The sequence below is a fragment of the Lepidochelys kempii genome, chromosome 27 (genome assembly GCF_965140265.1).
Source record: "Lepidochelys kempii isolate rLepKem1 chromosome 27, rLepKem1.hap2, whole genome shotgun sequence".
NCBI classification, from domain to species: domain Eukaryota; kingdom Metazoa; phylum Chordata; order Testudines; family Cheloniidae; genus Lepidochelys; species Lepidochelys kempii.
Genome location: NC_133282.1, coordinates 5,549,624 through 5,576,255, shown reverse-complemented (window position 1 = coordinate 5,576,255; position 26,632 = coordinate 5,549,624). Strand labels below are relative to the sequence as shown.

Sequence of the window (26,632 nt, the reverse complement as noted above, 5' to 3'; positions counted from 1 at the left end):
ATATCACATTGGCGGCTCATAGTCATCCTATGATCAACCAATACTCCAAGGTCCTTCTCCGTTACTTCTAATTGATGCATCCCCAGCTTATAACTAAAATTCTTGTTATTAATCCCTAAATGCATGACCTTACACTTCTCACTATTAAATTTCATCCTATTACTATTACTCCAGTTTACAAGGTCACCCAGATCCTCCTGTATGATATCCCTGTCCTTCTCTGAATTGGCAATACCTCCCAGCTTTGTATCATCCGCAAACTTTATTAGCACACACCCACTGTTTGTGCCAAGGTCAATAATAAAAAGATTAAATAAGATTGGTCCCAAAACCGATCCTTGAGGAACTCCACTGGTAACCTTCCTCCAGCCTGACAGTTCACCTTTCAGTAGGACCCACTGTAGTTTCCCTGTTAACCAATTCCTTATCCACCTTTCAATTTTCATATTGATCCCCATCTTTTCCACTTTAACTAATAATTCCCCATGTGGCACAGTATCAAACGCCTTACTGAAATCTAGGTAAATTAGATCCACTGCGTTTCCTTTGTCTAAAAAATCTGTTACTTTCTCAAAGGAGGAGATCAGGTTGGTTTGGCACGATCTACCTTTTGTAAAACCTTGTTGTATTTTGTCCCATTTACCATTGACTTCAATGTCCTTAACTACTTTCTCCTTCAAAATTTTTTCCAAGACCTTGCATACTGCAGATGTCAAACTAACAGGCCTATAGTTACCCGGATCACCTTATTTTCCCTTTCTTAAAAATAGGAACTATGTTAGCAATTCTCCAATCATACGGTACAACCCCTGAGTTTACAGATTCATTAAAAATTCTTGCTAATGGGCTTGCAATTTCAGGTGCCAATTCCTTTAATATTCTTGGATGAAGATTATCTGGGCCCCCCGATTTAGTCCCATTAAGCTGTTTGAGTTTCGCTTCTACCTCAGATATGGTAATATCTACCTCCATATCCTCATTCCCATTTGTCATGCTACCATTATCCCTAAGATCCTCTTTAGTCTTATTAAAGACTGAGGCAAAGTATTTGTTTAGATGTTGGGCCATGCCTAGATTATCCTTGACCTCCACTCCATCCTCAGTGTTTAGCGGTCCCACTTCTTCTTTCTTTGTTTTCTTCTTATTTATATGGTATAGAATCTTTGACTATTGGTTTTAATTCCCTTTGCAAGGTCCAACTCTACGTGACTTTTAGCCTCTCTCACTTTATACCTACATGTTCTGACCTCAATAAGGTAACTTTCCTTGCTGATCCCTCCCATCTTCCACTCCCTGTAGGCTTTCTGCTTTTTCTTAATCACCTCTCTGAGATGCTTGCTCATCCAGCTTGGTCTACAACTCCTGCCTATGAATTTTTTCCCCTTTCTTGGGATGCAGGCTTCCAATAGCTTCTGCAGCTTTGATTTAAAATAATCCCAGGCCTCCTCTACCTTTAGATCCATAAATTCTTCAGTCCAATCCACTTCCCTAACTAATTTCCTTAATTTTTGAAAGTCAGCCCTTTTGAAATCAAAAACCCTAGTTGCAGATTTATTTTTGTTTATCCTTCTGTTCAGTTTGAACTGAATTAGCTCATGATCACTTGAACCAAGATTATCCCCTACAACCATTTCTTCTATGAGGTCCTCACTACTCACCAAAACCAAATCTAAAATGGCATCCCCTCTAGTCGGTTCAGCAACTACTTGATGAAGGAATCCATCAGCTATCGCATCTAGGAAAATCTGAGCCCTATTATTATTACTAGCACTCGTCCTCCAGTCTGTATCTGGGAAGTTAAAGTCTCCCATGATCACACAGTTTCCATTACTATTTACTTTATTAAAAACTTTAAAAAGGGCTCTATCCATATCCAGATTAGATCCCGGCGGTCTAGAGCACACCCCAAGCACTATTATTGTCTTCACTTACCTATAACCTGTTGTTTACTATTGCATTACATTAGGTATACCCCTTACTTAATTAACCCTAGATCAAAAGTGTATGTTAGTGAGAATTTACGTGGTGTGTAAACTGCATGAAAACTAATGAGTGATACTTGTATTGTTTTCACTTCTCTATCCCTATTAGACTGTAGTGGCAGGCAATTGCATGATGTATGTCACTGCAACTACATTACTTGTGAATGCAAAAAGTAGAAGGCTAACTTCAAAGCAAGAGTCGTTGTGTTCAACAATGGATACAGAAGCAGTCAGCTAATTTTCTGTGAGCAAGAATCTATAAATACTGGTTCAAGGAAATGATCTTCCTCCTTAGGGGGGAGGGATAGCTCAGTGGTTTGAGCATTGGCCTGCTAAACCTAGGGTTATGAGTTCAATCCCTGAGTGGGCCATTTAGGGATCTGGGGCAAAAATTGGGGATTGGTCCTGCTTTGAGCAGGGGGTTGGACTAGATGACCTCCTGAGGTCCCTTTCAACATTGATATTCTATGATCCTGCATCTTTGAACTGTTTTGGATTCTAATAGAGTGGAATATTGAACAAGTGGACAAAGATTCCCCACAGTTATTCTGTGTAACGCTGAGAGACTTATTGAAATCTAGCAGCTCACTTCATCTCTGCTATCATATTGGACTTACAAACCGACTCCCTGTGAATGCATTTTACCTGCTTTAACCTCTCAATAACTCTAATTTTTTTTCTTAGCTAATAAAGCTTTAGAGAGTTTACTAGAGAAACGGGCTGTCAGCGTTGTCTTTGGTGTGAGATCGGGTATCCATTGACCCAGGGTAAGTAACTGACCCCTTGGGGTTGGCAGTAACCTAATATGAGGTGATTTGTGGTGTTAATAGCCTTTCGTCACAAAGTTCAATTTGTCTGGATAGTAAAGAGGGGCTGGAGAGCCTAAGGGGGCTGTCTGTGGCTCCATGGTCAGACTGGTATGGTGATCTAGGAGCACACATTTGTTACTGGCTTGGTGAAATCTAATTACAGAACACGCCACGAGTTTTCTGACAGTCTGACCCGAGATTGGCACACTCAGTTGTAAGCCTTACAGTCTTACTTTGCCTCCAAGTTTTTCAGGGTGTTGCAGGTTTATTGACCATTTGCCTTGTAGAAGAGGTAAGGGGGAATGTGGAGATTCTGGCAGCTGGCTGGGGACACTAGGAGCTTTGGGGATCAATTGGGCAGTTCACACTTCAGTGCCATTGTTTCTGGCTGTCCTGCTGCAGATTAGGGGAGGCAGGGCTACAGCAGTTATATGCCATTCACCTTTGGGATGCTCTCTTCACAAACAAGGCAGAGAGGAATTCATTACCGGGTTCTTGAGCAACGGCTGCAGGATCCCAGAATACCTGGGCCCCTGGATATGTCCAGCAGCAGAGCTCTCATTGCAGCCCTAGAAGAGTCCATTCCAGTCCTCTGCTCTTCCTTAACGTAAGACACTGCCCACTAACTGGGCTAAGCAGTTCTCCGGCAGCATAGCCAATGCTCTGAGCCTATCACAGAACTCATGGTACTTACAATCCCAGAGCAGTGCTGGTCTCTGGCAAGGGCTACAGACAGAACCATTCACCAGCCCCCTGTCAGGCATCTCACCTCTGCTTTCAGCTGCTCACAGATAGCTGCGTATTTAGTGATGTGGCAGTCCAGGCTGAGCATGTTACTCTTCAGCTGCAGGGTGGAAAGGGGGTGGGGAAGGAGGAGAGAGAGGGTTAAAGGAACAGAGGTGGAATAGCCCTGGCTCTGTGCAAGAGAACTGAGAGGCCAGTGAGTCCTGTTGCTGGGTCCCAGTTACTCTATGGGTTAGGTTAAGCAGCGCTGCTGGGATACCCCTGTGATGTAGGAAACACCTCGAAGGGACAATTCTGAAGGGAGAAGCTCCCTTTCATAGTCACTAATGCCGGCCCATGAAGTGACGCTTGGCTTTAGCCAATGCTCACATCTCCTCCAGACTGAGCTGCATCACCATCAGCAACTCTAGCTGGGCTTGTCCCCAGATCAGGCATAGATACGTGGACTAGATAGTTCAGAGATCTAAATGAATGTCTACCAGTGGGTTAACTGAACTAAGACCCCTTTAATTATCCAGAGGCACTATGGTAGGTGATGAACCTCACGGAGCCAGCTTTTGCCCCAGCCCACTTGCCAACAGCCTCTCAACACAGCAGCACCATAGAGATAGAGGTCTGTACACAGATGTGTGGGACCCACCGACAGTTTGATCTCCTTGGCCCGATTGGCATACTTGAGCGTGTTGTAGGTGTCCTCATAGGCGAGTGCAGATGGGCTGATGGCAGCAATCATGATGGTCCGGCAGTTGCCCCCAAGAGAGTCCTTCAGCAGGCGTGTGAGCTTACTGTCCCTGTATGGGATGTGGGACTTCCTGCTCTGTTTGGAGAGATCAGGGGACCCACCTCAGTTGTCAGGTATCTCTAAGAATCCTAGCATGCGGATATCCTAATGCTCAGACTCATTCCCATAAACCTAGGCTAGGAAGCAAGAGCATGAAGAGGCAGTTGGTCCAGCTGTGTTTTACCACAGTTAATGTCAGATGCTATTCCTAATCCTATGAAGTCTTCCTGAGCTAGATGTGTCAATATCCTGCAGCAGAGAGTTCCTTAGGTTTCTCAGACAAGGAAATACCTTATGTCAAGTGTCCTTTTAACCCCCCTGCCCTTTGTACTGCAGGAATGCAAGGTGGTTTTCCGAGGAGGGTGTATTGTGGAAGGGTGGAGCAGGGGCATTACCTTTGCATCAGCCAGGGCGTTGATGACATTAATCAGGGCCAGCAGTGAACGGTTGATGTTGGCACCCTCTCGGAGCCGCTCTCCCTTTGTGTTGGTGGTTGATGCTCGCTCCGAGCCTGCCAGGTCAATCAGGCTCATCTTGGCCACCTGCAGGTCCTGAGTGATGCCAACGACACGGTCCTGCTGCTTCACAAAGATCTGCAAGGACAGGAAGAAAAGATAAGGCTCGTGAGGAAAGATAAGGCGAGGCCTCATGACCTGCTCAGCCCAGTCAGCAGGCAACGTCTTATCGTAGGGGACAGCAGAGAACTGAACATGACCTCTCTTGGGGTCTGATAAGGCCACTAGGCAAGAGATTCACTGCAGGACTAGCCATCACCACAAGCAATGACAGCAAGAGCCTGTGTTTCCTCTCCACTCACTGATCTACTGTGCCATGTTGCCAAGCTACAGGTCAACTATCTTCCCCCGGCTGAGGGGCTAGCGGAGAGAAAACACTGCCCAGTCTTCCCCACACTCAGTTCTAGGATCTCGCAGGCCATAAGGCCAACTCTGATTGGTCTCAGGTCGTGGGAGGAGAACTTGTAATGGATACAGGATATGACAGGTTGGCATGGGTATGTCTGTATCAGTCTGCAAACTCCATTTTGATTGTAACTTGTACTGCACCTTCGCTTTTGCCTTTTACCCTTTTATTGGACTGGGATATCTAGAAGGTATTAGCAGAGACTGCGACCACTAGCAGTGGGTTAACAAGAGAGCAATCAAGAGTCACTAACCTGGAAAGTCTTCCATTCAAATGGAAGTGTCCCAGAACAATAAACTGTCCCTTGGGTGGTGGGCTTATCAAGGGGACCAGTGTCCCCAGTCTGAACTGTAGATGGGCTGTAAACAAGCAATGACACACCGGACAAGGGACTTGAAGTTGATTGGGGGGCAGTGGCACCTGACAGAGGGGACTGGAGCTGTATAAAAGGACAAGTTCTGCTCTTACCAAGGGCTCTCTGACTGACCAGAACAAGATAACAAGGCTGTGCAGGAGGGGAGGGTCCTGGGACTTTGGAAGGACTGACCAAACCCCAAAGGGCTCTCAGAGTGGTGAGGATGCTGGAAGGAGGGTTTGATGTGCAGATGTTTATTATATTCTGTAGATTTGTATCTCTCTTGTGCTTTGTCTATCAGTGAAGAATGACTGGTTGAGAAATTCCTTTGCTGAGTCTGTGCGTCCCTTGTTTTAACTGTCATGTAGTCTCCGAAGGGTGAAATAGCAATCCAGAGGGTCCATAGCTTTGGAGGAACTTTGGGGAAGCATGCATTTGCTACTGGGCAGGCCAGCAGTAGTTCGATTGCAGAATCGTATATCTCAGGAAGGGGTGCTAGACAGAGGATCTGCATCCTGAAAGTGCCTGGAAGCCCAGACCTTGAGACAGTGACTAGACTCTGTCCAGACCCAAACACTCTATGTAGGATCTAGTAGTTGCATCCCAAAAGCAACCTGGTAAGCATCCACAAGGGGGAGCTCAGCCAGGGTTGCAAACACATGGCTTCTCATTTCTCGGACAGCTTCACCCTCTGGCTCTGTCACTGAAAGTCATTGCCATTTGTTGGCCCATAAGTAATGAGATTTGTGGGGCTCTGACCCATTAAGGGAGTTTATAGATACTTGATATACTATAGCTGGATTAAAAAAAACTAGATAAGGTCATGGAAGACAAGTCCATCAATGCTTGTTAGCCAAGGTGGTCAGGGACAGAACTCCATGCTCTGGGTGTCCTTAAACCTCTGCCTGCTAGGAGTTGGGACTGGACAACAGGGGATGGATCACTTGATAAACTGCCCTGTTCTGATTGTTCCCTCTGAAGCATCCGGCACCAGCTGAAAGACAGGATACTGGGCTAGGTGGATCACTGGTCTGACCCAGTCTGGCTGTTCTCATGATCTGAAGCAAACCCTGCTCTCAACTACTCTCTCCCTTTCATTCCCACACAAAGCCTCAACTACTCCCCTTCCTCACCTCCCTAGCTCTCTCTGAGCAATGGCTGTCCCAGTGAGCCGGCAGCCTTACATGGGTTAAAGGAGAGCATAGAGGCAGGAATATCCGACCTGCTACCTGACAAGGATGGTGACCATGATTGTGAAATGCTGAGGGAGACTAGAGAGGCTACAAAGGCAGAAAATGCAATAACTGGGGATTTCAACTATCTTGATATTAACTGGGTATGTCACTTCAGGAAGGGATGCAGGGATAAAACTTCTCGACACATAAAACGACTGCTTCTTGGAGCAATTTGTCCTGGAACCCACAATGGGAGAGACAGTTATTGATTTAGTCCTAAGTGGAGCACAGGATCTGGTCAAAGAGGTGGATATAGCTGAACTGCTCAATAATAGTGGTTTAATTTAATGTAATTAAATGTAACATCCTTGTGGGATGAAAATGCCAAAGAAACCCACCACAGGAACGGCACAAAAATAAGGTAGCTAGTTAAATAGAAATTAAAAGAAACAGTCACAACTCACATGCCTGCAAACAGCGTGGAGATTATTAAAAAGCACAATAATAGAGGGTCATATTAAATGTACATCCCAAATTAAAAACAAAAACAAAAAAATAAACCAAAAAAACAGTAAGAGACCAAAAATATGCCTCCATGGCTTAAGAGCAGAGTAGAAGAGGGGGTGAGAGGCAAAAAGGCATCCTTTAAAAATTAGAAGTCAAATCCTAGTGTGGAAAAGAGAAAGGAGCATAAACTGTGTCAGGTCAAGTATAATAGGGCAGGTCAAGACAGAATTTGAAGAGCAACCAGCAAATGACACAGAAAAAAATCGCTAAAAGAAAAGGAGGACTTGTGGCACCTTAGAGACTAACCAATTTATTTGAGCATGAGCTTTCGTGAGCTACAGCTCACTTCATCGGATGCATACCGTGCATTCCACGGTATGCATCCGATGAAGTGAGCTGTAGCTCACGAAAGCTCATGCTCAAATAAATTGGTTAGTCTCTAAGGTGCCACAAGTCCTCCTTTTCTTTTTGCGAATACAGACTAACACGGCTGTTACTCTGAAACCTCTCAAAAAAATCGCTGTTACTTTTTAAATATATCAGAAGCCGGAAGCCTGCTGAACGGTCAGCAAAGCCACGGAATGACTGAGGGGCTAAGGAAGACCAGGCTGTTGTGGAGAAGCTAAAGCAATTCTTTGCATTGGTCTTCACTGCACAGGATGTGTGGGAGATTCCCTACACCCGATCCATTCTTTTTAGGTGACAAATCTGAGGAATTGTCCCAGATTGAAGTGTCAGTAGAGGTGGTTTTGGAACAAATTGAGAAATTAAAGAGTAGTAAGTCACCAGGACCAGATGGGATTCCCCCAGGAGTTCTGAAGGAACTCAAATATGAAATTGCAAAACTACTACCTGTGGTATGTAACCTATCACTTAAATCATCCTCTGTACCAGATGACTGGAGAGTAGCTAATGTGATGCCAATTTCATAGAATCATAGAATATCAGGGTTGGAAGGGACCTCAGGAGGTCATCTAGTCCAACCCCCTGCTCAAAGCAGGACCAATCCCCAATTAAATCATCCCAGCCAGGGCTTTGTCAAGCCTGACCTTAAAAACTTCTAAGGAAGGAGATTTTTAAAAGAGGCTCCAGCAGCAATCTTGACAATTACAGGCCACTAAACCTAACTTCAGGACGAGGCAAACTGGTTGAAACTATAGTAAAGAATGGAATTATCAGACATGTAGATTAACATGATATGTTGGAGAAGAGTCAACATGGCTTTTATAAAGGGAAATCATGCCTCACCAATTTTTAGAATTCCTTGAGGGTGTCAATAAGCACGTGGACAAGAGTGACCAGTAGATATAGCGCACTTGAACTTTTAGAAAGCCTTTGACAACATCCCGCACCAAAGGCTCTTAAGCAAACTAAGCAGTCCTGAGATAAGAGGGAAGGTCCTCTCATGAGTCAATAATTGGTTAAAAGATAGGAAACAAAGGGTAGGACTAAATGTCCAGTTTTCACAACAGAGAGCAGTAAATAGTGGCCCCCCCCCCAAGGATCTGTGCTGGGAACTGTGCTGTTCAACATATTCATAAATGATCTAGAAAAAGGGGAGGAACAGTGACATGGCAAAATCTGAAGATGATGCAAAATTACTCAAGCTAAATCCAAAGATGACTGTGAAGAGTTACAAAGAGATTTCACTAAACTGTGTGACGGGGTGACAAAATGGCAAATGAAAATTCAGTGTTGATAAAAACCAAGTAATGTACATTGAAGAAAATAATCCCAACGCTAGATACAAAATGATGGGTTCTAAATTAACTGTTACTACTCAAGCAACAGATCTTGGAGTCATCGTGGATAGTTCTCTGAAAATATCTGCCCAGTGTGCAGTGGCAGTCAAAAAAAACGAACAGAATGCTAGGAACCTTAGGAAAGGGATAGATCATACGACAGACAATCTCTTAGTGCTGCTATATAAACCCATGGTACGCCCACACCTTGAATACCGTGGGCAGTTCTGATTGCCTCATCTCTAAAAAGATACTAGAATTGGAAAAGGTGCAGAGAAGAGCAACAAAAATAGTTAGGGGGATGGAACAGCTCCCATATTAGGAGAGATTAAAAGACTGGGACTGTTCAATTTAGAAGATAGATTACTAAAGGTGGCATTATAGAGGTCTATATCATCATAAATGGTGTGGAGAAAGTGAATAGGAAAGTGTTATTTACCCCCTTCACATAATACAAGCGGGGGGGGGGGGAGGGAGAGAGGTTGTCACCTGATAAAATTAACAGGCAATGGGTTTAAAACAAACAAAAGGAAGTACTTCTTCACACAATGCTAGATGGACAGCCCTTCTTATGTTCTTAAAGAGCAGGACTAACAATCAGCCCCGCCTCCCTGCACAGAGCTACTCTGAGCCAGTTCCTCTCCCTGCACATTATAGTTGCCAGCCTAAGTGAAAGGCAGAAGCAACCAGTAGGAGAGGAGGTGTGATGGGGTGGACTAGGCCCAGAGGCCCCCTCATGGAGGACTCGGGGTCCTGCCACACTCATCCCAGGTAAGGAGCAGTGGAGAGGTCCTCCAAGCAGGCTAGAGTGAACCCTATAAAAAGGAGCTACAGAGCCAGAGACAGGGCAGTTGCTGCTTGGAGCTGGAGAAGACAGGACTGCAGGCCTGGCTGCCTGGAAGAGCAGCAGGGCCACAGACGGCTCAGTGTGGACAGGGACTGAGGGAGCGAGAGGCTCTTGACTGGCTGCTAGGACTGACCCAAAGCTAGTTTGCTAGCAGGGACTGAGGGAGCAATGAAGGAGTTCCTGGCTGGCTGTGGGCACTGAGTAGGGACTGAGCCTGGGGAGGGCCGCAGGAAGATAGCGTCTCCAGGGAGGAAGCCCTGGGGATACAGCCCCATACCAGGGCTAGTCTGCTATAGTTGCAAGAACAAACCAGTGGTCCAACCCAGTATTCTGTCTGACAGTAGCTATTGCCAGATTCTTCAGAGGAAGACATAATCCTCCTGCTTAACATACTGAACAGAAGTAATAACTGGAGACCCTGCACTCCAAGCCAGCAGGAGATTTCTTCCTGTTTCTTCATTTGGCTCAATTTAGGCACAGAAGCCTGAAGATGAGAGTCCTGAGAACATCCTCGCAGATGTTGCTGCTGCTACTTGCCTGGAAGACGGCGTGGGAGCGTGAGGAAGTAGCATTGGCATCTGTGGGGTGCTGTGTGCGGTTTCTGTTCCCACTTGCCAGCATCTCCAGGAGCTGCTCTGCTGATTTTGGCTGGAAAGGAACACAGAGAGAAAGATTAGTATCATACAGTGCTTCAAATGGGAGGTCTTTGCAGCTCTCACCCATATGGGGAAGCTATGCCTCCCCCCTCCCAAGGAACTTGTAAGCACATCAACCAATGCACTAGTAGGTGCATACAAACCTTTGTGGGGAAGGTGAGCATAGGGCTGGGAAAAGATGCCACATTAATCTCCCTTGAGACTGAAGCCCTGTTTATCCAAAGAATGGGTACAGCATAGGCAAATGCAGGGCCAATGGGAGCTGTGGGAAGCAGCGCGGGCCGGGCCACCGCTTCCCTCAGCTCCCATTGGCCGGGAACGGAAAACTGCAGCCACTGGGAGCTGCAAGCGGCCGTACCTGTGGATGCTCAGGTAAACAAAATGTCTCGCAGCCCACCAGGGGCTTACCCTGAACAAGTCGCGAACCAAGTTTGGGAATCCCTGAGTTACCGGGAATGCCTAGGTGTGGTATCTATATATTAGTTTGCCAAAGGGTGTCATGTAAGGTCTCTGCTGAAAGCCTGTATCCTGCCAGTTCTCACAACCATTGTGAAGTAAATGTATGGCTGATCAATATAGAGTTATGTAAATACATTGAACATAATGTTCTTATTGTCTTTGACGTGGGGCTGGTCACCAGATGAGAAACAAGTTTCTTTCAGGCCAGAGATATTTATCTTTCAGTTTATGTGCAAATTGAGTATTGGGTACTTCACAGTGAAAGCCTACTTTCAATCTGAGCAAAACGCTAATCAAGGGATTGCAAAGGCTCTAGGGGAGATTATAGACAGGAAAACACAAGCATCATGGGTTATCCTATTTCCAAGTACAGACAATGGATTTCTGGGTCTATAACTGTAGGTATAGAGACCCAATGGGCATCTTTCACCTAGGAAGTAAGCTGACAGTGTGCTTGTTTCGCGAATAGAAGACAACTGCCAAACCTGGCTGAAGTACTCTGGAAGGGTTTCGGGGGAGCTTTTGCTCTGTATAACATAACAATGTCTTATTTGTTAAGCTTAGACTTTAGTACATGTGCTATGATTTTATTTTGTATGTATACCTTTGTTTCCAATATTTGTGCTTGCTATCATTTGAATTTCTGTTCTTTATTATTAAGTAAACTTAACATAAGAACTGCTATGCTGCGTTAGACCAATGATCCATCAAGCCCAGTATCCTGCCTTTTGACGGTGTCCAATGCCAAATGCTTCAGAAGGAATAAACAGATCAGGGTAATTTCAAGTGATCCATTCCCTGTCCAGTCCCAGCTTCTGGCATTTGGAGGTTTAGGAACATCCGGAGCATGGGGTTGCACCCCTGACCATATTGGCTAACAGCCAACCTATTTCTCATGAACCTAATTCTTTTTTGAACTGTTCTTATATTTTTGGCCTTAACATCCACAGCGACTAGTTCTACAGATTGACTGTGGGTTGTGTGAAGTATTTCCTTATGTTTGTTTTAAACCTGCTGCCTTAATTTCATTGGATGACACCTACTTGTTGTGTTATGTAAAGGTGTAAAGAACACTTCCCTATTCACTTTCTTCATACCATTCATGATTTTATTGACCTCTGTTATACTTCCCCTCCTCTTAGTCATCTACCGTCTAAAATGAATGGTCCCACCCTTTTTAACCTCTCCTCCTAGGGAGGTTGTTTCCTAACCTTAAACATTTTTTGTTGCTCTTCTCTGTACCTTTTCCAATTCTAATATATTTTTGAGGTGGGGGCAACCAGACCTGCACTCAGTATTTAAGGTATGGGTGTACCATGGATTTATAGGGTGGCATATTTTCTGCTTTATCATCTATCCCTTTCCTCAGGGTTCCTAACATTGTTTTAGCTTTTTTGACAGCCAATCAACATTTAGCAAGGAATTATCCACAATGATTCCAAGATCTCTTTCTTGAGTGGTAACAGCTAATTTAAACCCCATCGTTTTGAATGTATAGTTGGGATTATTTTTTTCCAGTGTGCATTACTTTGCAGTTAAACATTGAATTTAATCTGCCCTTTTGTTACCCAGTCATCCAGTTTTGTAAGATCCCTTTGTAACTCCTCACAGTCTGCTTTGGACTTCACTATTGAATACTTTTGTTTTGTCTGTGTATTTTGCCATATCATGGTTCACTTCGTTTCCCAATCATTTCTGAATATGTTGAACAGCACTTGTCCCAGTACAGACCCCATTGTTCCCCTCTCTCCATTGTGAAAACTGACCTACTCCTATTCTTACCCTGTGTCTCCTATCTTTTAAGCAATTATTGATCCATGAGAGGACAATCCCTCTTATCTCAGCACTGCTTAGTTTAAGAGCATTTGGTGCGGGACCTTGTCAAAGGCTTTCTAAAAGTCCACATACACTATGTCCACTCGATCACCCTGATCCACATGCTTGACGACACACTCAAACAATTCTAGTAGATTGGTGAGGTATTGTTTCCCTTTACACAAGCCGCGTTGACTCTTCCCCAAGTGTTCATCTATGTATCATCATTTTGTTCTTTGCTATAGTTTCAACTAATTTTCCTGGTACTGAAGTTAGGCTTACTAGCCTGTAGTTACCAGGATCGCTACTGGAGATATTTTTAAAAATCAGCCTTACATTAGCTACCCTCCAGTCATCTGCTACAGAGGCAGATTTAACTGATAGGTAACATACCACTTAGTTGTTCTGCCATTTCATATTTAAGTTCCTTCAGAACTCTTGGATGAATATTTGCTGCTCTCTAAGTCCTGGTCACTTATCAATTCAATTTGTTCCAAAACCTCCTTCTATTGACACCTCAATTTGGGACAGTTCTTCAGATTAGTCACCTAAAATGAATGGCTTGGATGTAGGGGAGGCCCCCACATCCTCTAGAGTGGAAACCAATACAGAGAATTCATTTATCTTCTCCACAATGGCTTTGTCTTCCTTGAGTGCTTTCTGTAGCAGCTAGATCGTACGGTGGTAGGCTTCCCGTGTACTTAATTTTGTTTTAATTTTACTTTAATTTTGTTTTGTGGCTTTAGCTCTTCACATTTTTTCTTTGCCTGCCTAATTATACCTTTACACTTGACTTGCCAGATGTTATGCTCCTATTTTCCTCACTAAGATTCAATTTCCAATTTTTAAAGGATGCCTTTTTTGCTTGTAACACCTCCTTTACCTTGATTAGCCATGGGGATTTTTTTTTGGTTCTCTTACTGGTTTTTGTTGTTATATTATTATTTAAGGGTATACATTTAGTTTGAGCCTCTGTGTTTTTAAACAGTCTCCATGCAGTTTGCAGGCACTTCACCCTTGTGACTATTCCTTCTAATTTCCATTTAACTAGCCTCTTCATTTTTGTATAGTTTCCCTTTTTGAAGTTAAATGTTACTGTGGTGCATTTCTTTGGCATTCTCCTGCCCCCGATGTTAAATTTAATTACATTATGGTCACTGTTACTGAGCAGTTCAGCTATATTCACCTTTGGGACCAAATCCTGTGATCCACTTAGGACTAAATTAAGAATTGCCTCTCCCCTTGTGGGTTCCAGAACTAGCTGCTCCAAGAAGAAGTCATTTATGGAGTCTTGAAATTTTCTCTCTGGATCCTGTCCTGAGGTGATATACCCAGTCAATCTGAGGATAGTTGAAATCCCCCCATTATTAGTAGCAGTATTGTGCTTTCTGCTTTTGTAGCCTCTAATCTACCTGAGCATTTCACAATCACGATCACTAGGTGGCTGGTAGGATATTCCTACTGCTATACTTTTATTGTTCAAGCATGGAATTTCTATCTGTAAGCAGAGTCAGGATGAGCTCTGCCCTGACATCTGGTGGCGAGTCATGGTGGGTTGTGGAAAAGAACTTCAGGGGCTGATCTCATTTGCATAGGCACCCCCCCTGCCTAGATGGTCACTTTGGCTGCTGTAGGAGCCCCAGTTTCTCTGTTATTGGGGCAGGAATAAACTATTATCCTGATTATATGAATCAAGGACAGTGGAACTGTACTTGGCCTTTTCTTAGGATGGAGGGACTCACCATCAACTAAGCAGCACTCGCTAGGCAAGGGTCATGGGTTCCAAAACCCAGTGAATAGAGAGAGGCTGGGGATAGATATTAATACCTGGTAGTATGGGCCTTCAGGTAAGGGCCTTACATGCTAATTGCACTTTCTCCTCTCTCCACTGTGGAATATCGGAGCTAATTTTGATTCCATGAGGAATCTAGTTACAGGTTACTGAGCTGAATTCACTTTGGGCCGATGGTGCACCCTACTACAAGCTGAAATCACAAAAGAGCGAAACTTACTAAGAGCTGAAATCACTGAGTGTTGTGTTAAGTAGTGGGAGAGCCTGAAGATATATTGCAGAGCAGTTTGCGGGACAGCTGGCAGAGCAGAGCGGCTCGTGGGACGGCTGGAATGGTTCGTGGGACGGCTGGCAGAGCAGAGTGGCTGGTGGAGCGGCGCAGTTTGTGGGATGCCTGGAGCAGCTCATGGGGGTGGCTGGCAGAGCGATTCGTGGGACAGCTGGTGGAGCAGAGCGGAGCCCCATGAAGAGGTGGGGCAATCGGCTTTGGACCACATAAGGTGCCCCTTAACCTGCCCCCATCTCCACCCAGGTTGGGAGGTAAAACTCTGCAGATAAACTTTCAAACTCTGGGGCTGCACTGACCAGGGACAGAGACTTTTGGGGTGTTGGACTTTTGGACTTTGGCGGACTTTTGGGTTGCTGGACTCAAGAACCAAAGGGAAAGGACAAGGCCCAATTTGCTTGGGGTGGGTTTTTTTGCTCATGGATTGCGTTAGGAATCCTCTTGGTGGTGTTTCCCCAACATAATGCCACATTGTTTCTCTCTGTTATTAAAAGGCTTTGCTACACTCAGACTCTGTGCTTGCGAGAGGGGAAGTATTGCCTCTTGGAGGTGCCCAGCAGGGGTGGTATAGATTTGTCCCAGGTCACTGGGTGGGGGCTCAAGCCGGTTTTGCATTGTATTATTGGAATGGAACCCCTAAATACTGAACCTGGCCCTTGTTGCTGCCAACTCTGACGGGCAGAAGGGTTACATATCCATAGAGATTCTATGGTACAGGTTGATTTAAGATTTTTACTTCGACTATGCCTTCTGTCAGATATAGCACCACTCCCTCACCAGTTTGACCTACTCTTCCGTTCCTGTATATTTTGTACCTGGGTATTATCCTGGGCCATTGATCATTCTCATTCCACCAAGTTTCCACACTGCCTATTACATTAATATCCTCATTAACGTCAGGCACTCTAATTCCCACAGCCGAGTGCTGTGCGTAAAGCAGAGCTGTGTCACTAGTAAGCTGTGGTATGCAGTTCTTTTGGGAACAGGGATTTGGAAATTCTGTGAGTGCCCAGGGGATCCAGGACTTCTCCAAGGACATATTCTGTGGACTTGGGGGCTGAGGTGTGCCTATCGCTAACATCTAAAGAGCAAGTGGGGTCAATGTAGGCCTGGAAGGCCGAGCTTGCGTTGCCAGGGGCTGGTGGTGTTGACTAACTGACCCATGCCAGGAACAAACAAGACTTCCTCACACTATGGGTGGGTGGTAGCGAGGTGCCTCACAATCCTGGCTATCCCCAAGAAGCACTGTAGACCCCCAGTCACCCAGCTCTTCAGGAACAGTGGGAAGGGCTCAAGCAATGTAACTTCTCCTCTGCTATTTTCCCTTTACTGAAAATAAAGTAATTATTTACAGTTAGACCTGTAGCTGTGCCTAGTCCATGCACTCTTTTGTTGTGGGGAGTCCTTATACATACCTGATGGAAGGAGAGACCCTGTACCACTACCCCTTTCTCTGGGTCCTCCCTGATTGCTAGAGGGCCCTTCGGCTCCAGGAGGTCATGAATCTGCTCATTGTACACCTAGAACAAGGAATCAAGAGTAAACATCCTAAACAGTGACCCTAGGAAGCTAGGTGCAGGAGGCCAGAGGAAGGTCTTTGCGTGGAGGGAGCTAGACCGTATAATAGATTACAACAGGAGCAAAGAGAGTGGAGTTCAAACAGGTCAGACTAGTTCTTCCTAGGGAGGAAGGGCTGATTCTCTGGAAAGGCTTTACACAAGTTCCATCAAGGAAGAGTGCTGCAACACCATATATGCAAGCACCTAGTCCCAAGGACAGCGTTAAGACCGTTACAAGGACTTTATCCCATGTCACTGCCACTGCCCTTTTAAGAGCATAGTGCTTCACAAACACTAATCTCATAGTTTTCACAAACATAGAATCTCATAGTGCTTCACAAACACTAAGCCTCACAAACCGCACGCCCCTTAATCATCCTTGCGAGGCAGAGAAGTGTTGCCATATTACAGAGGCACAGAGAAGTGAATCAGCATATTCAAGTTCACATAAGCAGTTGTAGAGCTAGAGGGACAAAACCCTGTTTACAGGTCACCTGAGAGTTCAAACTGGGGATTTTAGATAGATTCTGCTCCAACAAAGAAGCTGGGTGTAGACACAATACACTGTGTTGGACTCAGTAACAGCCTAGGGAGAAGGGAATACACAAGTGAAAATTTCCCTCCCTAATGGGTAAAGGCAAGCACAGGAGGGTCATTGTAGAGTGTCTGTGGTGCAGTGAGAGGATGCCAAAAAGCAAGTGGGAAAAATGGAGACAGAACTTCTTTCCCACCCCAGGACCAGCTGGACTAGTCAGTGGCATAGTGCTATGGAATCTTAGCAGCTTGCTGGCACCATACTGAACCTGAGGGGATGGAGCCATGTAATCCTAACTACCGCCCCCTGACACCTCTTCTTCAAGGTGGTAGCAGATGGAAGGGGGTAGCGTCAGACACCCGGGTACCTCCTGGTAGGAGATGAGCACCTCGCAGCTTTTCTCCTCCTTCCTTGCCTCAATCCTTTTATAAAGCTCCACCATGGTGAGGTACATGATGCCTGGACTCTTCTCAGAGCCCAGCATGGTGTAGGTTTTTCCTGCACCTGTTGCACCATAGGCAAACACTGGAAATAGAAAGACAAGACACTAGAAATTCAAAGGCCAGAAAAGACCACTATAATCTAATCTGTCCTCCTATATATAGGCCAAAGAATTTCACCCAATAATTCCTACAACCCCCTCTGGGGTTGAGCCAGGGTCTATTTTTTTTAAAATAAGGATGCTCTATCTTGATTTAGATTTCAAGTTACAGAGAATCAGCCCCATCCCTAGATAAATTGTTCCAATGGTTAATTACCCTCATTGTTGGAAATTTGCACCTATTGTCTACTCTGTTTTTATGTAGCTTCAGCTTCCAGCCACTGGATTTCATTATGGTTTTTGTCTGCTAGATGAAAGAGCCATCTAATATCAGAAATCTGCTCCCCATTTAGATACTTATAGACATGATCAAGTCATCTCTAACCTTTTCTTTAATAAACTCATAAGATTGAGCTTCCTAAATCTTTCACTATAAAGCAGATTTTCCAGACCTTGACTCAGTCTTGTAGCTCATCTCTGAGCCCTTTGCAATTTTTCAACATCCTTTTAAAAGTGTTGACCTCCGAATAGGACATGGTATTCTAGTGATTTCAGTCTTTCCCCCATTAATAAGATGCTGTAGAAGTACGAAGTATTGTTAAAGGATCTCAAAAATATTTAGCATAAGAAGGGCATGTAAAGAGAGCCCGTCACAGATCTGTGCTCACAACACACCCCAAATAGAGCCAGGAATAGAACCTAGGAGTTCTGATGCCCAGTCCCAGGCTCTAACCACGAGACAACTCCCTTCTGTTTTTAGTTCGTTATTACTGCACCAGCATGGCTGACTTGCAGAACTGCACTAATGTCTTCATATCAAAGGGGAGCTCCATGTTTGGTGGGGCCAACAGAAGATGGTAGCAAACCAGACAGTTGCCTGGGGCTCCACACCACAGGGGCCTCTGTGAAGTTAAGGTGTTCAGCTTCTGCTTCCGCCTCTGGGTGGTGGGGCTCAGGGCCTCAGGCTTCAGCCCTGCATGGCAGGACTTAGGTTTTCTGCCCCGAGCCCCAGCGAGTCTAACACTGTCCCTGCTTGGCAGACCCCCGAAACCTGCTCACGGCCCCCCAGAGGGCCATGGACCCCTGGTTGAGAACCACTGGTCTACAGGAATACAGGACTGACCAGGCCTGATCCTCTATTGAGCCAGTCTGGCCTCGGATCCCAACTCAGGCATCAGCTAAGTTATTAAAGTTTAATTGTGTGGACCAAACAGTGGGAAGGTGGCTCTGTTAGGGGAAATCAAATGAATGAAAAAAAAAAGAGTGGAAGAGCCTCTTCTACGTGCAGCAGCTTCTTGCAAATTACAGTGCTGGATGTGATAAAAATCCCCCCCACACACACACTGCAAGGAGTCGGCTCAGGTCCTGAGCAATGGCATTTGACTATGTTCACTGTATACTTAACCCTGTAATGTGTTCAGTTAACTCTGTATAATGAAGCCAAATAAAATGCCGCACCAGGGCTCCTTACCAGAGCAGTTGTACCCATTCAGCACCCCATCCAGGATCTCCTTAGTTGTGTGCTGGAATACTTCCTCCTGTGTAGCACTCTCACCAAACACTTGGTCAAACACAAACTTCAGGTCCTTGCCCTTTCGCTTGGGGGCATCATGCCCCCGGAAGCCTGTAAAAACTCCCGATAGACGGGGTTCCTCGGGGTCAAACACCAACATGCTGTCACCGATCACCTGCACCACAGCGTGACGACTCCCTTCCCGCTCCTGTTGATTCTGGGGCCGTACCCGCACCACCACTGCCACATTGCCCTCTTCTGTGGGCAGAACGGACACCATGATTGTAGAGCAGCTTCAGTCAGTACTGCATCCAAAGAGGGAATAACAGCCACAGTCAGAAGCAGGACACTGAACACCCATCACTGATCGTTGGATCACACCTTTTCAATGATCCAAAAATCCAGAGGGGCTGGCAAGATGAATGGATCTGAATTAGCAACCACTTAGGGAACAAACTCTCTTCTCAGGGCAATAGACCCCTTTATTTAAAAATAGGGGACTGCTGTTTGCCGTATGTTCTTGGCTATCAACCTATTTGCCTCTCACACGCTGTGTAATGCTCTAAATGCCAGATTTACAATCCAGAGACTAAAGCCTATCTATTTGCAGAAGTACAATGTAGGAACCTTGCCTACCTTTACCCCCTCATGCCTCCCATCACCACCACCAGTGCTCAACCTCCTCCGGGGTGGGGGGCAAGGATAGGGGGAGAGTTCAGTCCTTGGTCTTTCTGCTGTGACTATTGATAAAAAGCCAGTTAGTGCTGCCAACTGCAATGACATTTTGTTTATATGGTCACCTGTCCAAACACTGGACTTCCCTCTGCCCAGTTCATTTCATATAAGAGCAGCCATAGTGGGTCAGATCAATGGTCCATCTAGCCTAGTATGCGGTCTTCCAACAGTGGCTGGTGCCAGATGCTTCAGAGGAAATGAACAGTGATCCATCCTGTTGTCCAGTCCCAGCTTCTGGCAGTCAATAGCCATCGATGGACCTATCCTCCATGAACTTATCTACATCTTTTTTGAACCCAGTTATACTTTTGGCCTTCACAACATCTACAGCAATGAGTTCCATAGGTTAACTGCACACTGTGTTGAAAAAGTGCTTCCTTTGGTTTGTTTTAAACCTGCTGCTTATTAATTTTATCAAGAAACCTCTGTTGGGTTATGTGAAAGGGTAAATATTAGTGTTGTTAAGCAACTAAGAAAGTTAATTGCGATTAAGTGTGCTGTTAAACAATACCACCATTTATTAAAATATTTTTGGATGCTTTCTTCATTTTCAAATATATTGATTTCAATTACAACACAAAATACAAAGTGTACAGTGCTCACTTTATATTACTACAAATATTTGCACTGTAAAAAAAAAGAAACAGTATTTTTCAATTCACCTAATACAAGTAATGTAGTGCAATCTTTTTATCATGAGAGTTCAACTTACAACTTTAGAATTATGTACAAAAAATAACTGCATTCAAAAACAAAACAGCATAAAGCTTTAGCACCTACAAGTCCAATCAGTCCCACTTCTTGTTTCAAGCCAGTCGCTCAAACAAACAAGTTTGTTTACATTTGCAGAAGATAATGCTGCCTGCTTCTTGCTTACAATGTCACCTGAAAGTGAGAACAGGCGTTCACATGGCACTGTTGTAGCTGGTGTTGCAAGATATTTACATGCCAGATGCACTGAAGATTCATATATCCCTTGATGCTTCAACCGCCATTCCAGAGGACATGCGTCCATGCTGATGACAGGTTCTGCTCAATAACGAACTAAAGCAGTGTGGACGACGCATGTTCATTTTCATCATCGTGAGTCAGATGCCACCAGGGGAAGGTTGATATTCTTTTTTGGTGGTTTGGGTTCTGTAGATTCGGCATCAGAGTGTTGCTCTTTTAAGACTTCTGAAAGCATGCTCCACATCTCATCCCTCTCAGATTTTGGAAGGCACTTCAGATTCTTAAATCCTGGGTTGAGTGCTGTGGCTATCTTTAGAAATCTCACATTGGTATCTTCTTTGCATTTTGTCAAATCTGCAGTGAAAGTGTTCTTAAAATGAACATGTGCTGGGTCAGCATCCGAAACTGCTCTAACATGAAATATGTGGCAGAATGTGGGTAAAACAGAGCAGGCGATATACAATTCTCCTCCAAGTAGTTCAGTCACAAATTTAATTAACACTTTTTTTTTTTTTAAACTAGCATCATCAGCATGGAAACATGTCCTCTGGAACCATGGCCAAAGAATGAAGAGACACATGAATCTTTAGTGCATCTGACATGTAAATATCTTGCAATGCCGGCTACAACTGTGCCATATGAATGCCTGTTCTCACTTTCAGGTGACATTGTAATTAAGAAGTGGGCAGCATTATCTCCCGTAAATGTAAACAAACTTGTTTGTCTTAGCGACTGGCTGAACAAGAAGTAGGACTGAGTGGACTAGTAGGCTCTAAAGTTTTACATTGTTTTGTTTTTGAGTGCAGTTACCTAACAAAAAAAACACAACCCAAAAAAACTACATTTATAAGTTGCACTTTCATGATAAAGAGATTGCACTCCAGTACATGTATGAGGTGAACTCAAAAATACTATCTTTTGTTTATCATTTTTACAGAGCAAATATTTGTAATAAAAAATAAAGTGAACACTGTACACTTTGTATTCTGTGTTGTAATTGAAATAGATACATTCAAAAATGTAGAAAAACATCCAAAAATATTTAAATTTCTATTGTTTAACAGTGCGATTAATTTTTGTAATCATGATTAATTTTTTTGAGTTAATCGTTAGTTAACTGTGATTAATCGACAGCCCTAGTAAATATTCTCCACACCATTCATGATTTTATAGACCTTCATCTTAGAAAAGACACTAAGGATATGATAAACAGTCCCAGTCTTTTTAACCTCTCATCCTATGGAAGACTTTCCGTACCCCTAGATCATTTTTGTTGCCCTTCTCTGAACTTTTGCAATTCTAATATCTCTCTTTTAAGATGGAGTGACCAGAACTGTACGCAATATTCCATGTGTGGGCATACCGTGGATTTATACAGTGGTACTATGATATCTTCTGTCTTAGTATATCTCTTTCCAAAGGTTAGATAGCCACCAGATGATAGCTATGTGCTGGTCTCTGCCAACGTGAGATAGATTCAAACTAAACCTAGACCAGGGGTGGGCAAACTATGGCCCGCGGGCCACATCCAGTCCGCCAGCTGTTTTAATCTGGCCCTCGAGCTCCCGTTGGGGAGTGGGGTCCGGGGCTTGCCCCGCTCTGGTGCTCCAGCCGTGAAGCAGGGTTGGGGGCCGCTCCGTGCAGCTCCCGGAAGTAGCATCATGTCCCCACCCCGGCTCCGATGCGTAAGAACAGCCAGGGGGCTCTGCTCCGCACGCTGCCTTCACCCCAAGTGCCTCACCCACAGCTCCAACTGGCCAGGAGCCACAGCCAATGGGAGTTGCAGGGGCAGCGCCTGCAGACAGGGCAGCAAGCAGCAGAGCTGATTAGCTACACTAGAACCAGGACATGCCACTGCTTCTGGGAGCTGCTTGAGGTAAGCGCCGCCTGGAGCCTCCCCCCACAGCCCAACCCGCTGCCCCAGCCCTGATCCCCTGCCCACCCTCCAAACCCCTCAGTCCCAGCCCAGAGCACCCTCCTACACCCCAAACCCCTCATCCCCAGCCCCATCTCAGAGCCCTTGCCCCACCCCACCCTCCCTGCCCCAATCCAGAGCCCCCTCCCACATCCTGAACTCCTCATTTCTGGTCCCACCCCAGAGACCGCACCCCCAGCCAGGGCCCTCACTCCCCCCAACCTCAAATTCGTGAGCCTGCCATACAATTTCCATACCCAGAGGTGGCCCTCAGGCCAAAAAGTTTGCCCACCCCGATCTAGAGGTTAAAGGTCATATATCCTCCTCCTATATTTATTAGTGCAAGGACACCAGAAAAGGGGGTCATGAAAGATCCCTTCTGATCCCTATTAGCTTCTCCACAGACACCTTGCAGATCAGCAAAGCCCTTTATTTTGGGCAGGAACGATTGTCAGAGTTGTCCCACCCCCACAGATCCTACTAATTTCTGTGGGAGCCCTGGCTATGCGGGGCAGGGAGAATCAGACACAAGGGCTCGTTTACCCTGAACGTAGCCACTCCAGCAGCCACCAGGTGGCATGTCCTCACCTTCTCAAGGAGAAATTGCAAAGGCAACGGGGATGAACGTGTAACGACCTTTCAAATAATCAGCCCCCCCCGCCCCCCTTCTGTTTGGCAGCCTTCTAAAAGCGTGAAAATGAAGTTTAGTTGCTTAGCGGTCGCACCCATGTGGCGTGCGCGAACAGGGTAGTTATTTTAAACCTGCTCCCCCCGCCGAGGCGCCCCGTGTTCACACTGACTCATTTAGGAGACGAAGCGGGTACGGGAGAAAGGAGGGCAGCGCCCTGCGCCCGGGAGCGAGGGAGGAACCGCGCAGGGCGGCTCCCGGGAAAGGGCGGGAAGTGGGGGGACCCCCCGGCCCGGCCCGGCCCGGATTCCAGCCCACGCAGGGTTTGCAGCGCGGTGCAGGCCCCCCCCGCTGCACACAGTGTCCCTGGGCCGGTCCGCGGCCCGGGCTCCGGGGGCGCTGGGCAAAGCGGACCCCCAGCGGACCCCGCCCCGCAGCGACCCCCAGGCCCAGCCGCGGCCCGGCTGCGCCCCTGCGCCCCTGCGGCCTGAGGCCCCGGGGCTGCCTGAGGCCCCGGGCGGCTCGGCCCGGGCAGGGCCCAGGGCTCCCCCTGGCGCTCGGGGGCGGCCGTCGAGGGGCCGCGGCTCTTACCGTGGAACGGGGCCCGCGCGACCAGCCGCTTCCGCCTGCCGCCTTTCAAATCACGCGGCAACGCCCGGCCGCTCTCCCCATTGGCCGCCCGCCTCCTTCTGATTGGCTCTGCGCCGCCAGGGGGCGGAGCCCGCTCCCTTCACAAGGCCACTAGGCGTGTCCTTAGACGGGGGGGTCGCAGGGCTCGCCGGGAGTTGTAGTTCTTTGAGGAAGGGTGCCGCGGGCGTATGGGGGTCCCTTGGGGGTCCCGCTCCAGGGGTGCGCCGCGCGTGCGCTGGCTGGGCTGCAGGGCACTGGTCAGGCCCCCTCCGCCGGGCGGATGGGTCCCGTGGCCAGCTCAGCCGCCGCCGCTGCGCAGAGATGGTGGGCACGGCCCTTGCCCTCTGGGGGCCTCAGTTTCCCCACCCGCCGCATGGTAGCGCTGAGCCCAGACGCCCAGGCGCGCAGCGGGGATTGGGGCTAGTAAAGCAGTTGCGCTCCCCCGGCAAGGGGCTACCCAGGCAAAGGGAGGGTGCTATGGAGCGGGGTGCGGTCAGCATGGGGGATCTGCAGGGCTGGACACGCAGGGCTGCCCCTAAGCACCAGCAAGGCCAATAACTGCTTGGGCGCCTGTGATTCACTATATATTACTGGGGTTTATTTTCTTCTGTGCCCGCTGTCAAAACGGCTAATATACACCCAGGCTGGGACTGTCAAACCCTCCTATTTGGATACCTGCTTCTGATTAAAAATCAATGGAAATTTCCCTTCGGAGGCTTTGAAAATCCCAGCTCCACGATATACAACTCTAGGTCATGTGAAAGGGCCAAGGATTTGACATCCCTTAAGAAAGCTGTGGAAATATCCTTTGGGGTTGTCACTTTTATTTTGATAGTTCAGGGGTTGGACGGGACTACCAGCCCTTCCGTGGAGGGAGGGCCAGGCAGTTTGTGGGGAGCTGGTGAGGACTTGTGGGAAGCTGAAACAGAAACGAAGTGGGGGTGAACCCACATGCAGCACAATAGAGAAAACACGGTACATTGCGGTCATAAGGTGGTTCTGCTGTGAAGGTTCACCAGGCCCACCAAAACCAAACAACCAGATTAATCCCTGGAGCAAGCAAATGCAACCACAGTGAAGTCAATGGTTCTGCTTCAGAGCCAGAGGGATTAGAAATACATGATATGTTTGACAGGAGCCCTATCTGCTCTGTATAATCCTTCAACTGGGGTGGTATTATTTGCAGTAATAATGGCCTGGTTCTAACAATATTTTAAGATTCCACTTAACATAGTGAAAGTAAATGGCTCAAATCCCAGCCCCTGCTAAAACGTTGTCCCCTTTCATGCTTTACAAATTAAAAATGTAAACCCCCCTACTACCTTTCTCCACATCCAGAACCTGAAATACCCCGGCACATAACCCCTTGTCATTTGGAACAGCTTTAATACACCCAAGGCAATCAGAGCAACACATTCTAAGAGAAGACTCACCAAAAAGATCCTACTTAAAAGTTCAAAAAGACCCCCAAATTCCTTACGGAGCTTGACCTTCCAATCTGGGCCCACAGCTGTCTAGATTAGGGTGCTCTACTTTCCCCATTGGACAACTCACAGATGTTTTCCCATTCCCTTCCTCTGCCAGGTATCTGCCATAAGTATATCAGAGTTTGGGAGTGTGGAATTCCAGATTGTTCACATTTGGTACATTATACAGCTCCTGAGGTATATGGAAATTATACCTGCCAGCAAGTACAATGGGCTTCAGTCTTCCCCATTTACCCAGAGAGCAGAACATGCAAATTAGCCCATGACAAAGACTAGAATCATAGAATATGAGGGTTGGAATGGACCTCAGGAAGTCATCTAGTCCAACTCCTTGCTCAAAGCAGGACCAATCCCCAATTTTTGCCCCAGATCCCTAAATGGCCCCCTCAAGGATTGAACTCACAAGCCTGGGTTGAGCAGGCCAATGCTCAAACCACTGAGCTATCCCTCCCCCCATTGTGGCCCACTTCCTCCATTCTCCCACTTCACCGGTAGAGGGCACCAAATAACCTGTCAGGCCTTGAGCTCACGTCGCCTGCCCCGCCATGCACAAGAAAGAAGCATTTCTTAGGGTTCCATGCTGCTCCCTGGGGGGCAATGAGTAGTACAACTGCAAAATGTTTCCCCCTCAGGATACCTCAGCTCCTGCTCTGGTGGACTCATGACTGGAGCTGGTGAATAACCGATGCGGCAGTTTGGCCACCACATGGAAACACCCAGGAAAATACTTGGTTCAGTTCTGAAAATGTTTGAAAAGCAACAAAATTCTGTTCCAGGCCAGCAACCATGCATTCCTTTGTGATCTTTAGCCAGGGACTAGCACACTCATGTGGGAGGTGGGAGATCCAGGTTTGAGTCCCTGCTCCAGAGCAGGGATCTGAACTCAGATAATCCCTCTGCCAACCCACCAGGGCACAGGCTAGGCTGGAGCAAGGAGCTCTCAAGCTCCCCTGTTGAACTGGGTCCACTTTAAATAACCACATACAAATTCACTGGGCCAAAAAGAGAGAAGCAGCATTTCTATAGCCTGATGATGAAGACACTCACCTGCCAAGTAGGAGACAGGATTCAAATCTTTCTTCTGAAACAGGCGGAGAGAAAATGTGAATTCATATCTCCTACCACCCATCTGTCTGTCTGAAGCACCAGGCTCCAGTGTTGTTCTCATTCACACACTGACCCAAGGACTATTTAGTATTTATACAAAGTAGAACAGCTTCAACAGGAGGGATTGAGAGTCCTTTCCCCTAACATAGCCTATAGCCAT

The 26,632-nt window shown here is 46.4% G+C and overlaps 1 protein-coding gene across 1 annotated transcript in view; it reads right to left on the bottom strand.

Annotated features, from left to right (window-relative positions):
* The window catches only part of KIF18B (kinesin family member 18B), a 34,365-nt gene extending 10,471 nt beyond the window's left edge, over positions 1-23,894 (bottom strand). The window contains exons 1-8 of the mRNA XM_073325697.1: positions 23,840-23,894; positions 18,978-19,324; positions 17,333-17,490; positions 16,287-16,391; positions 10,401-10,511; positions 4,712-4,909; positions 4,176-4,352; positions 3,561-3,635 (exon numbers count right to left, since the gene is read on the bottom strand). Coding sequence (XP_073181798.1) covers positions 3,561-3,635; positions 4,176-4,352; positions 4,712-4,909; positions 10,401-10,511; positions 16,287-16,391; positions 17,333-17,490; positions 18,978-19,299 — 1,146 coding nt within the window. The 5' untranslated portion in view covers positions 19,300-19,324; positions 23,840-23,894. The remainder of the gene's footprint in view (positions 1-3,560; positions 3,636-4,175; positions 4,353-4,711; positions 4,910-10,400; positions 10,512-16,286; positions 16,392-17,332; positions 17,491-18,977; positions 19,325-23,839) is intronic.
* Positions 23,895-26,632: the final 2,738 nt, after the last annotated feature.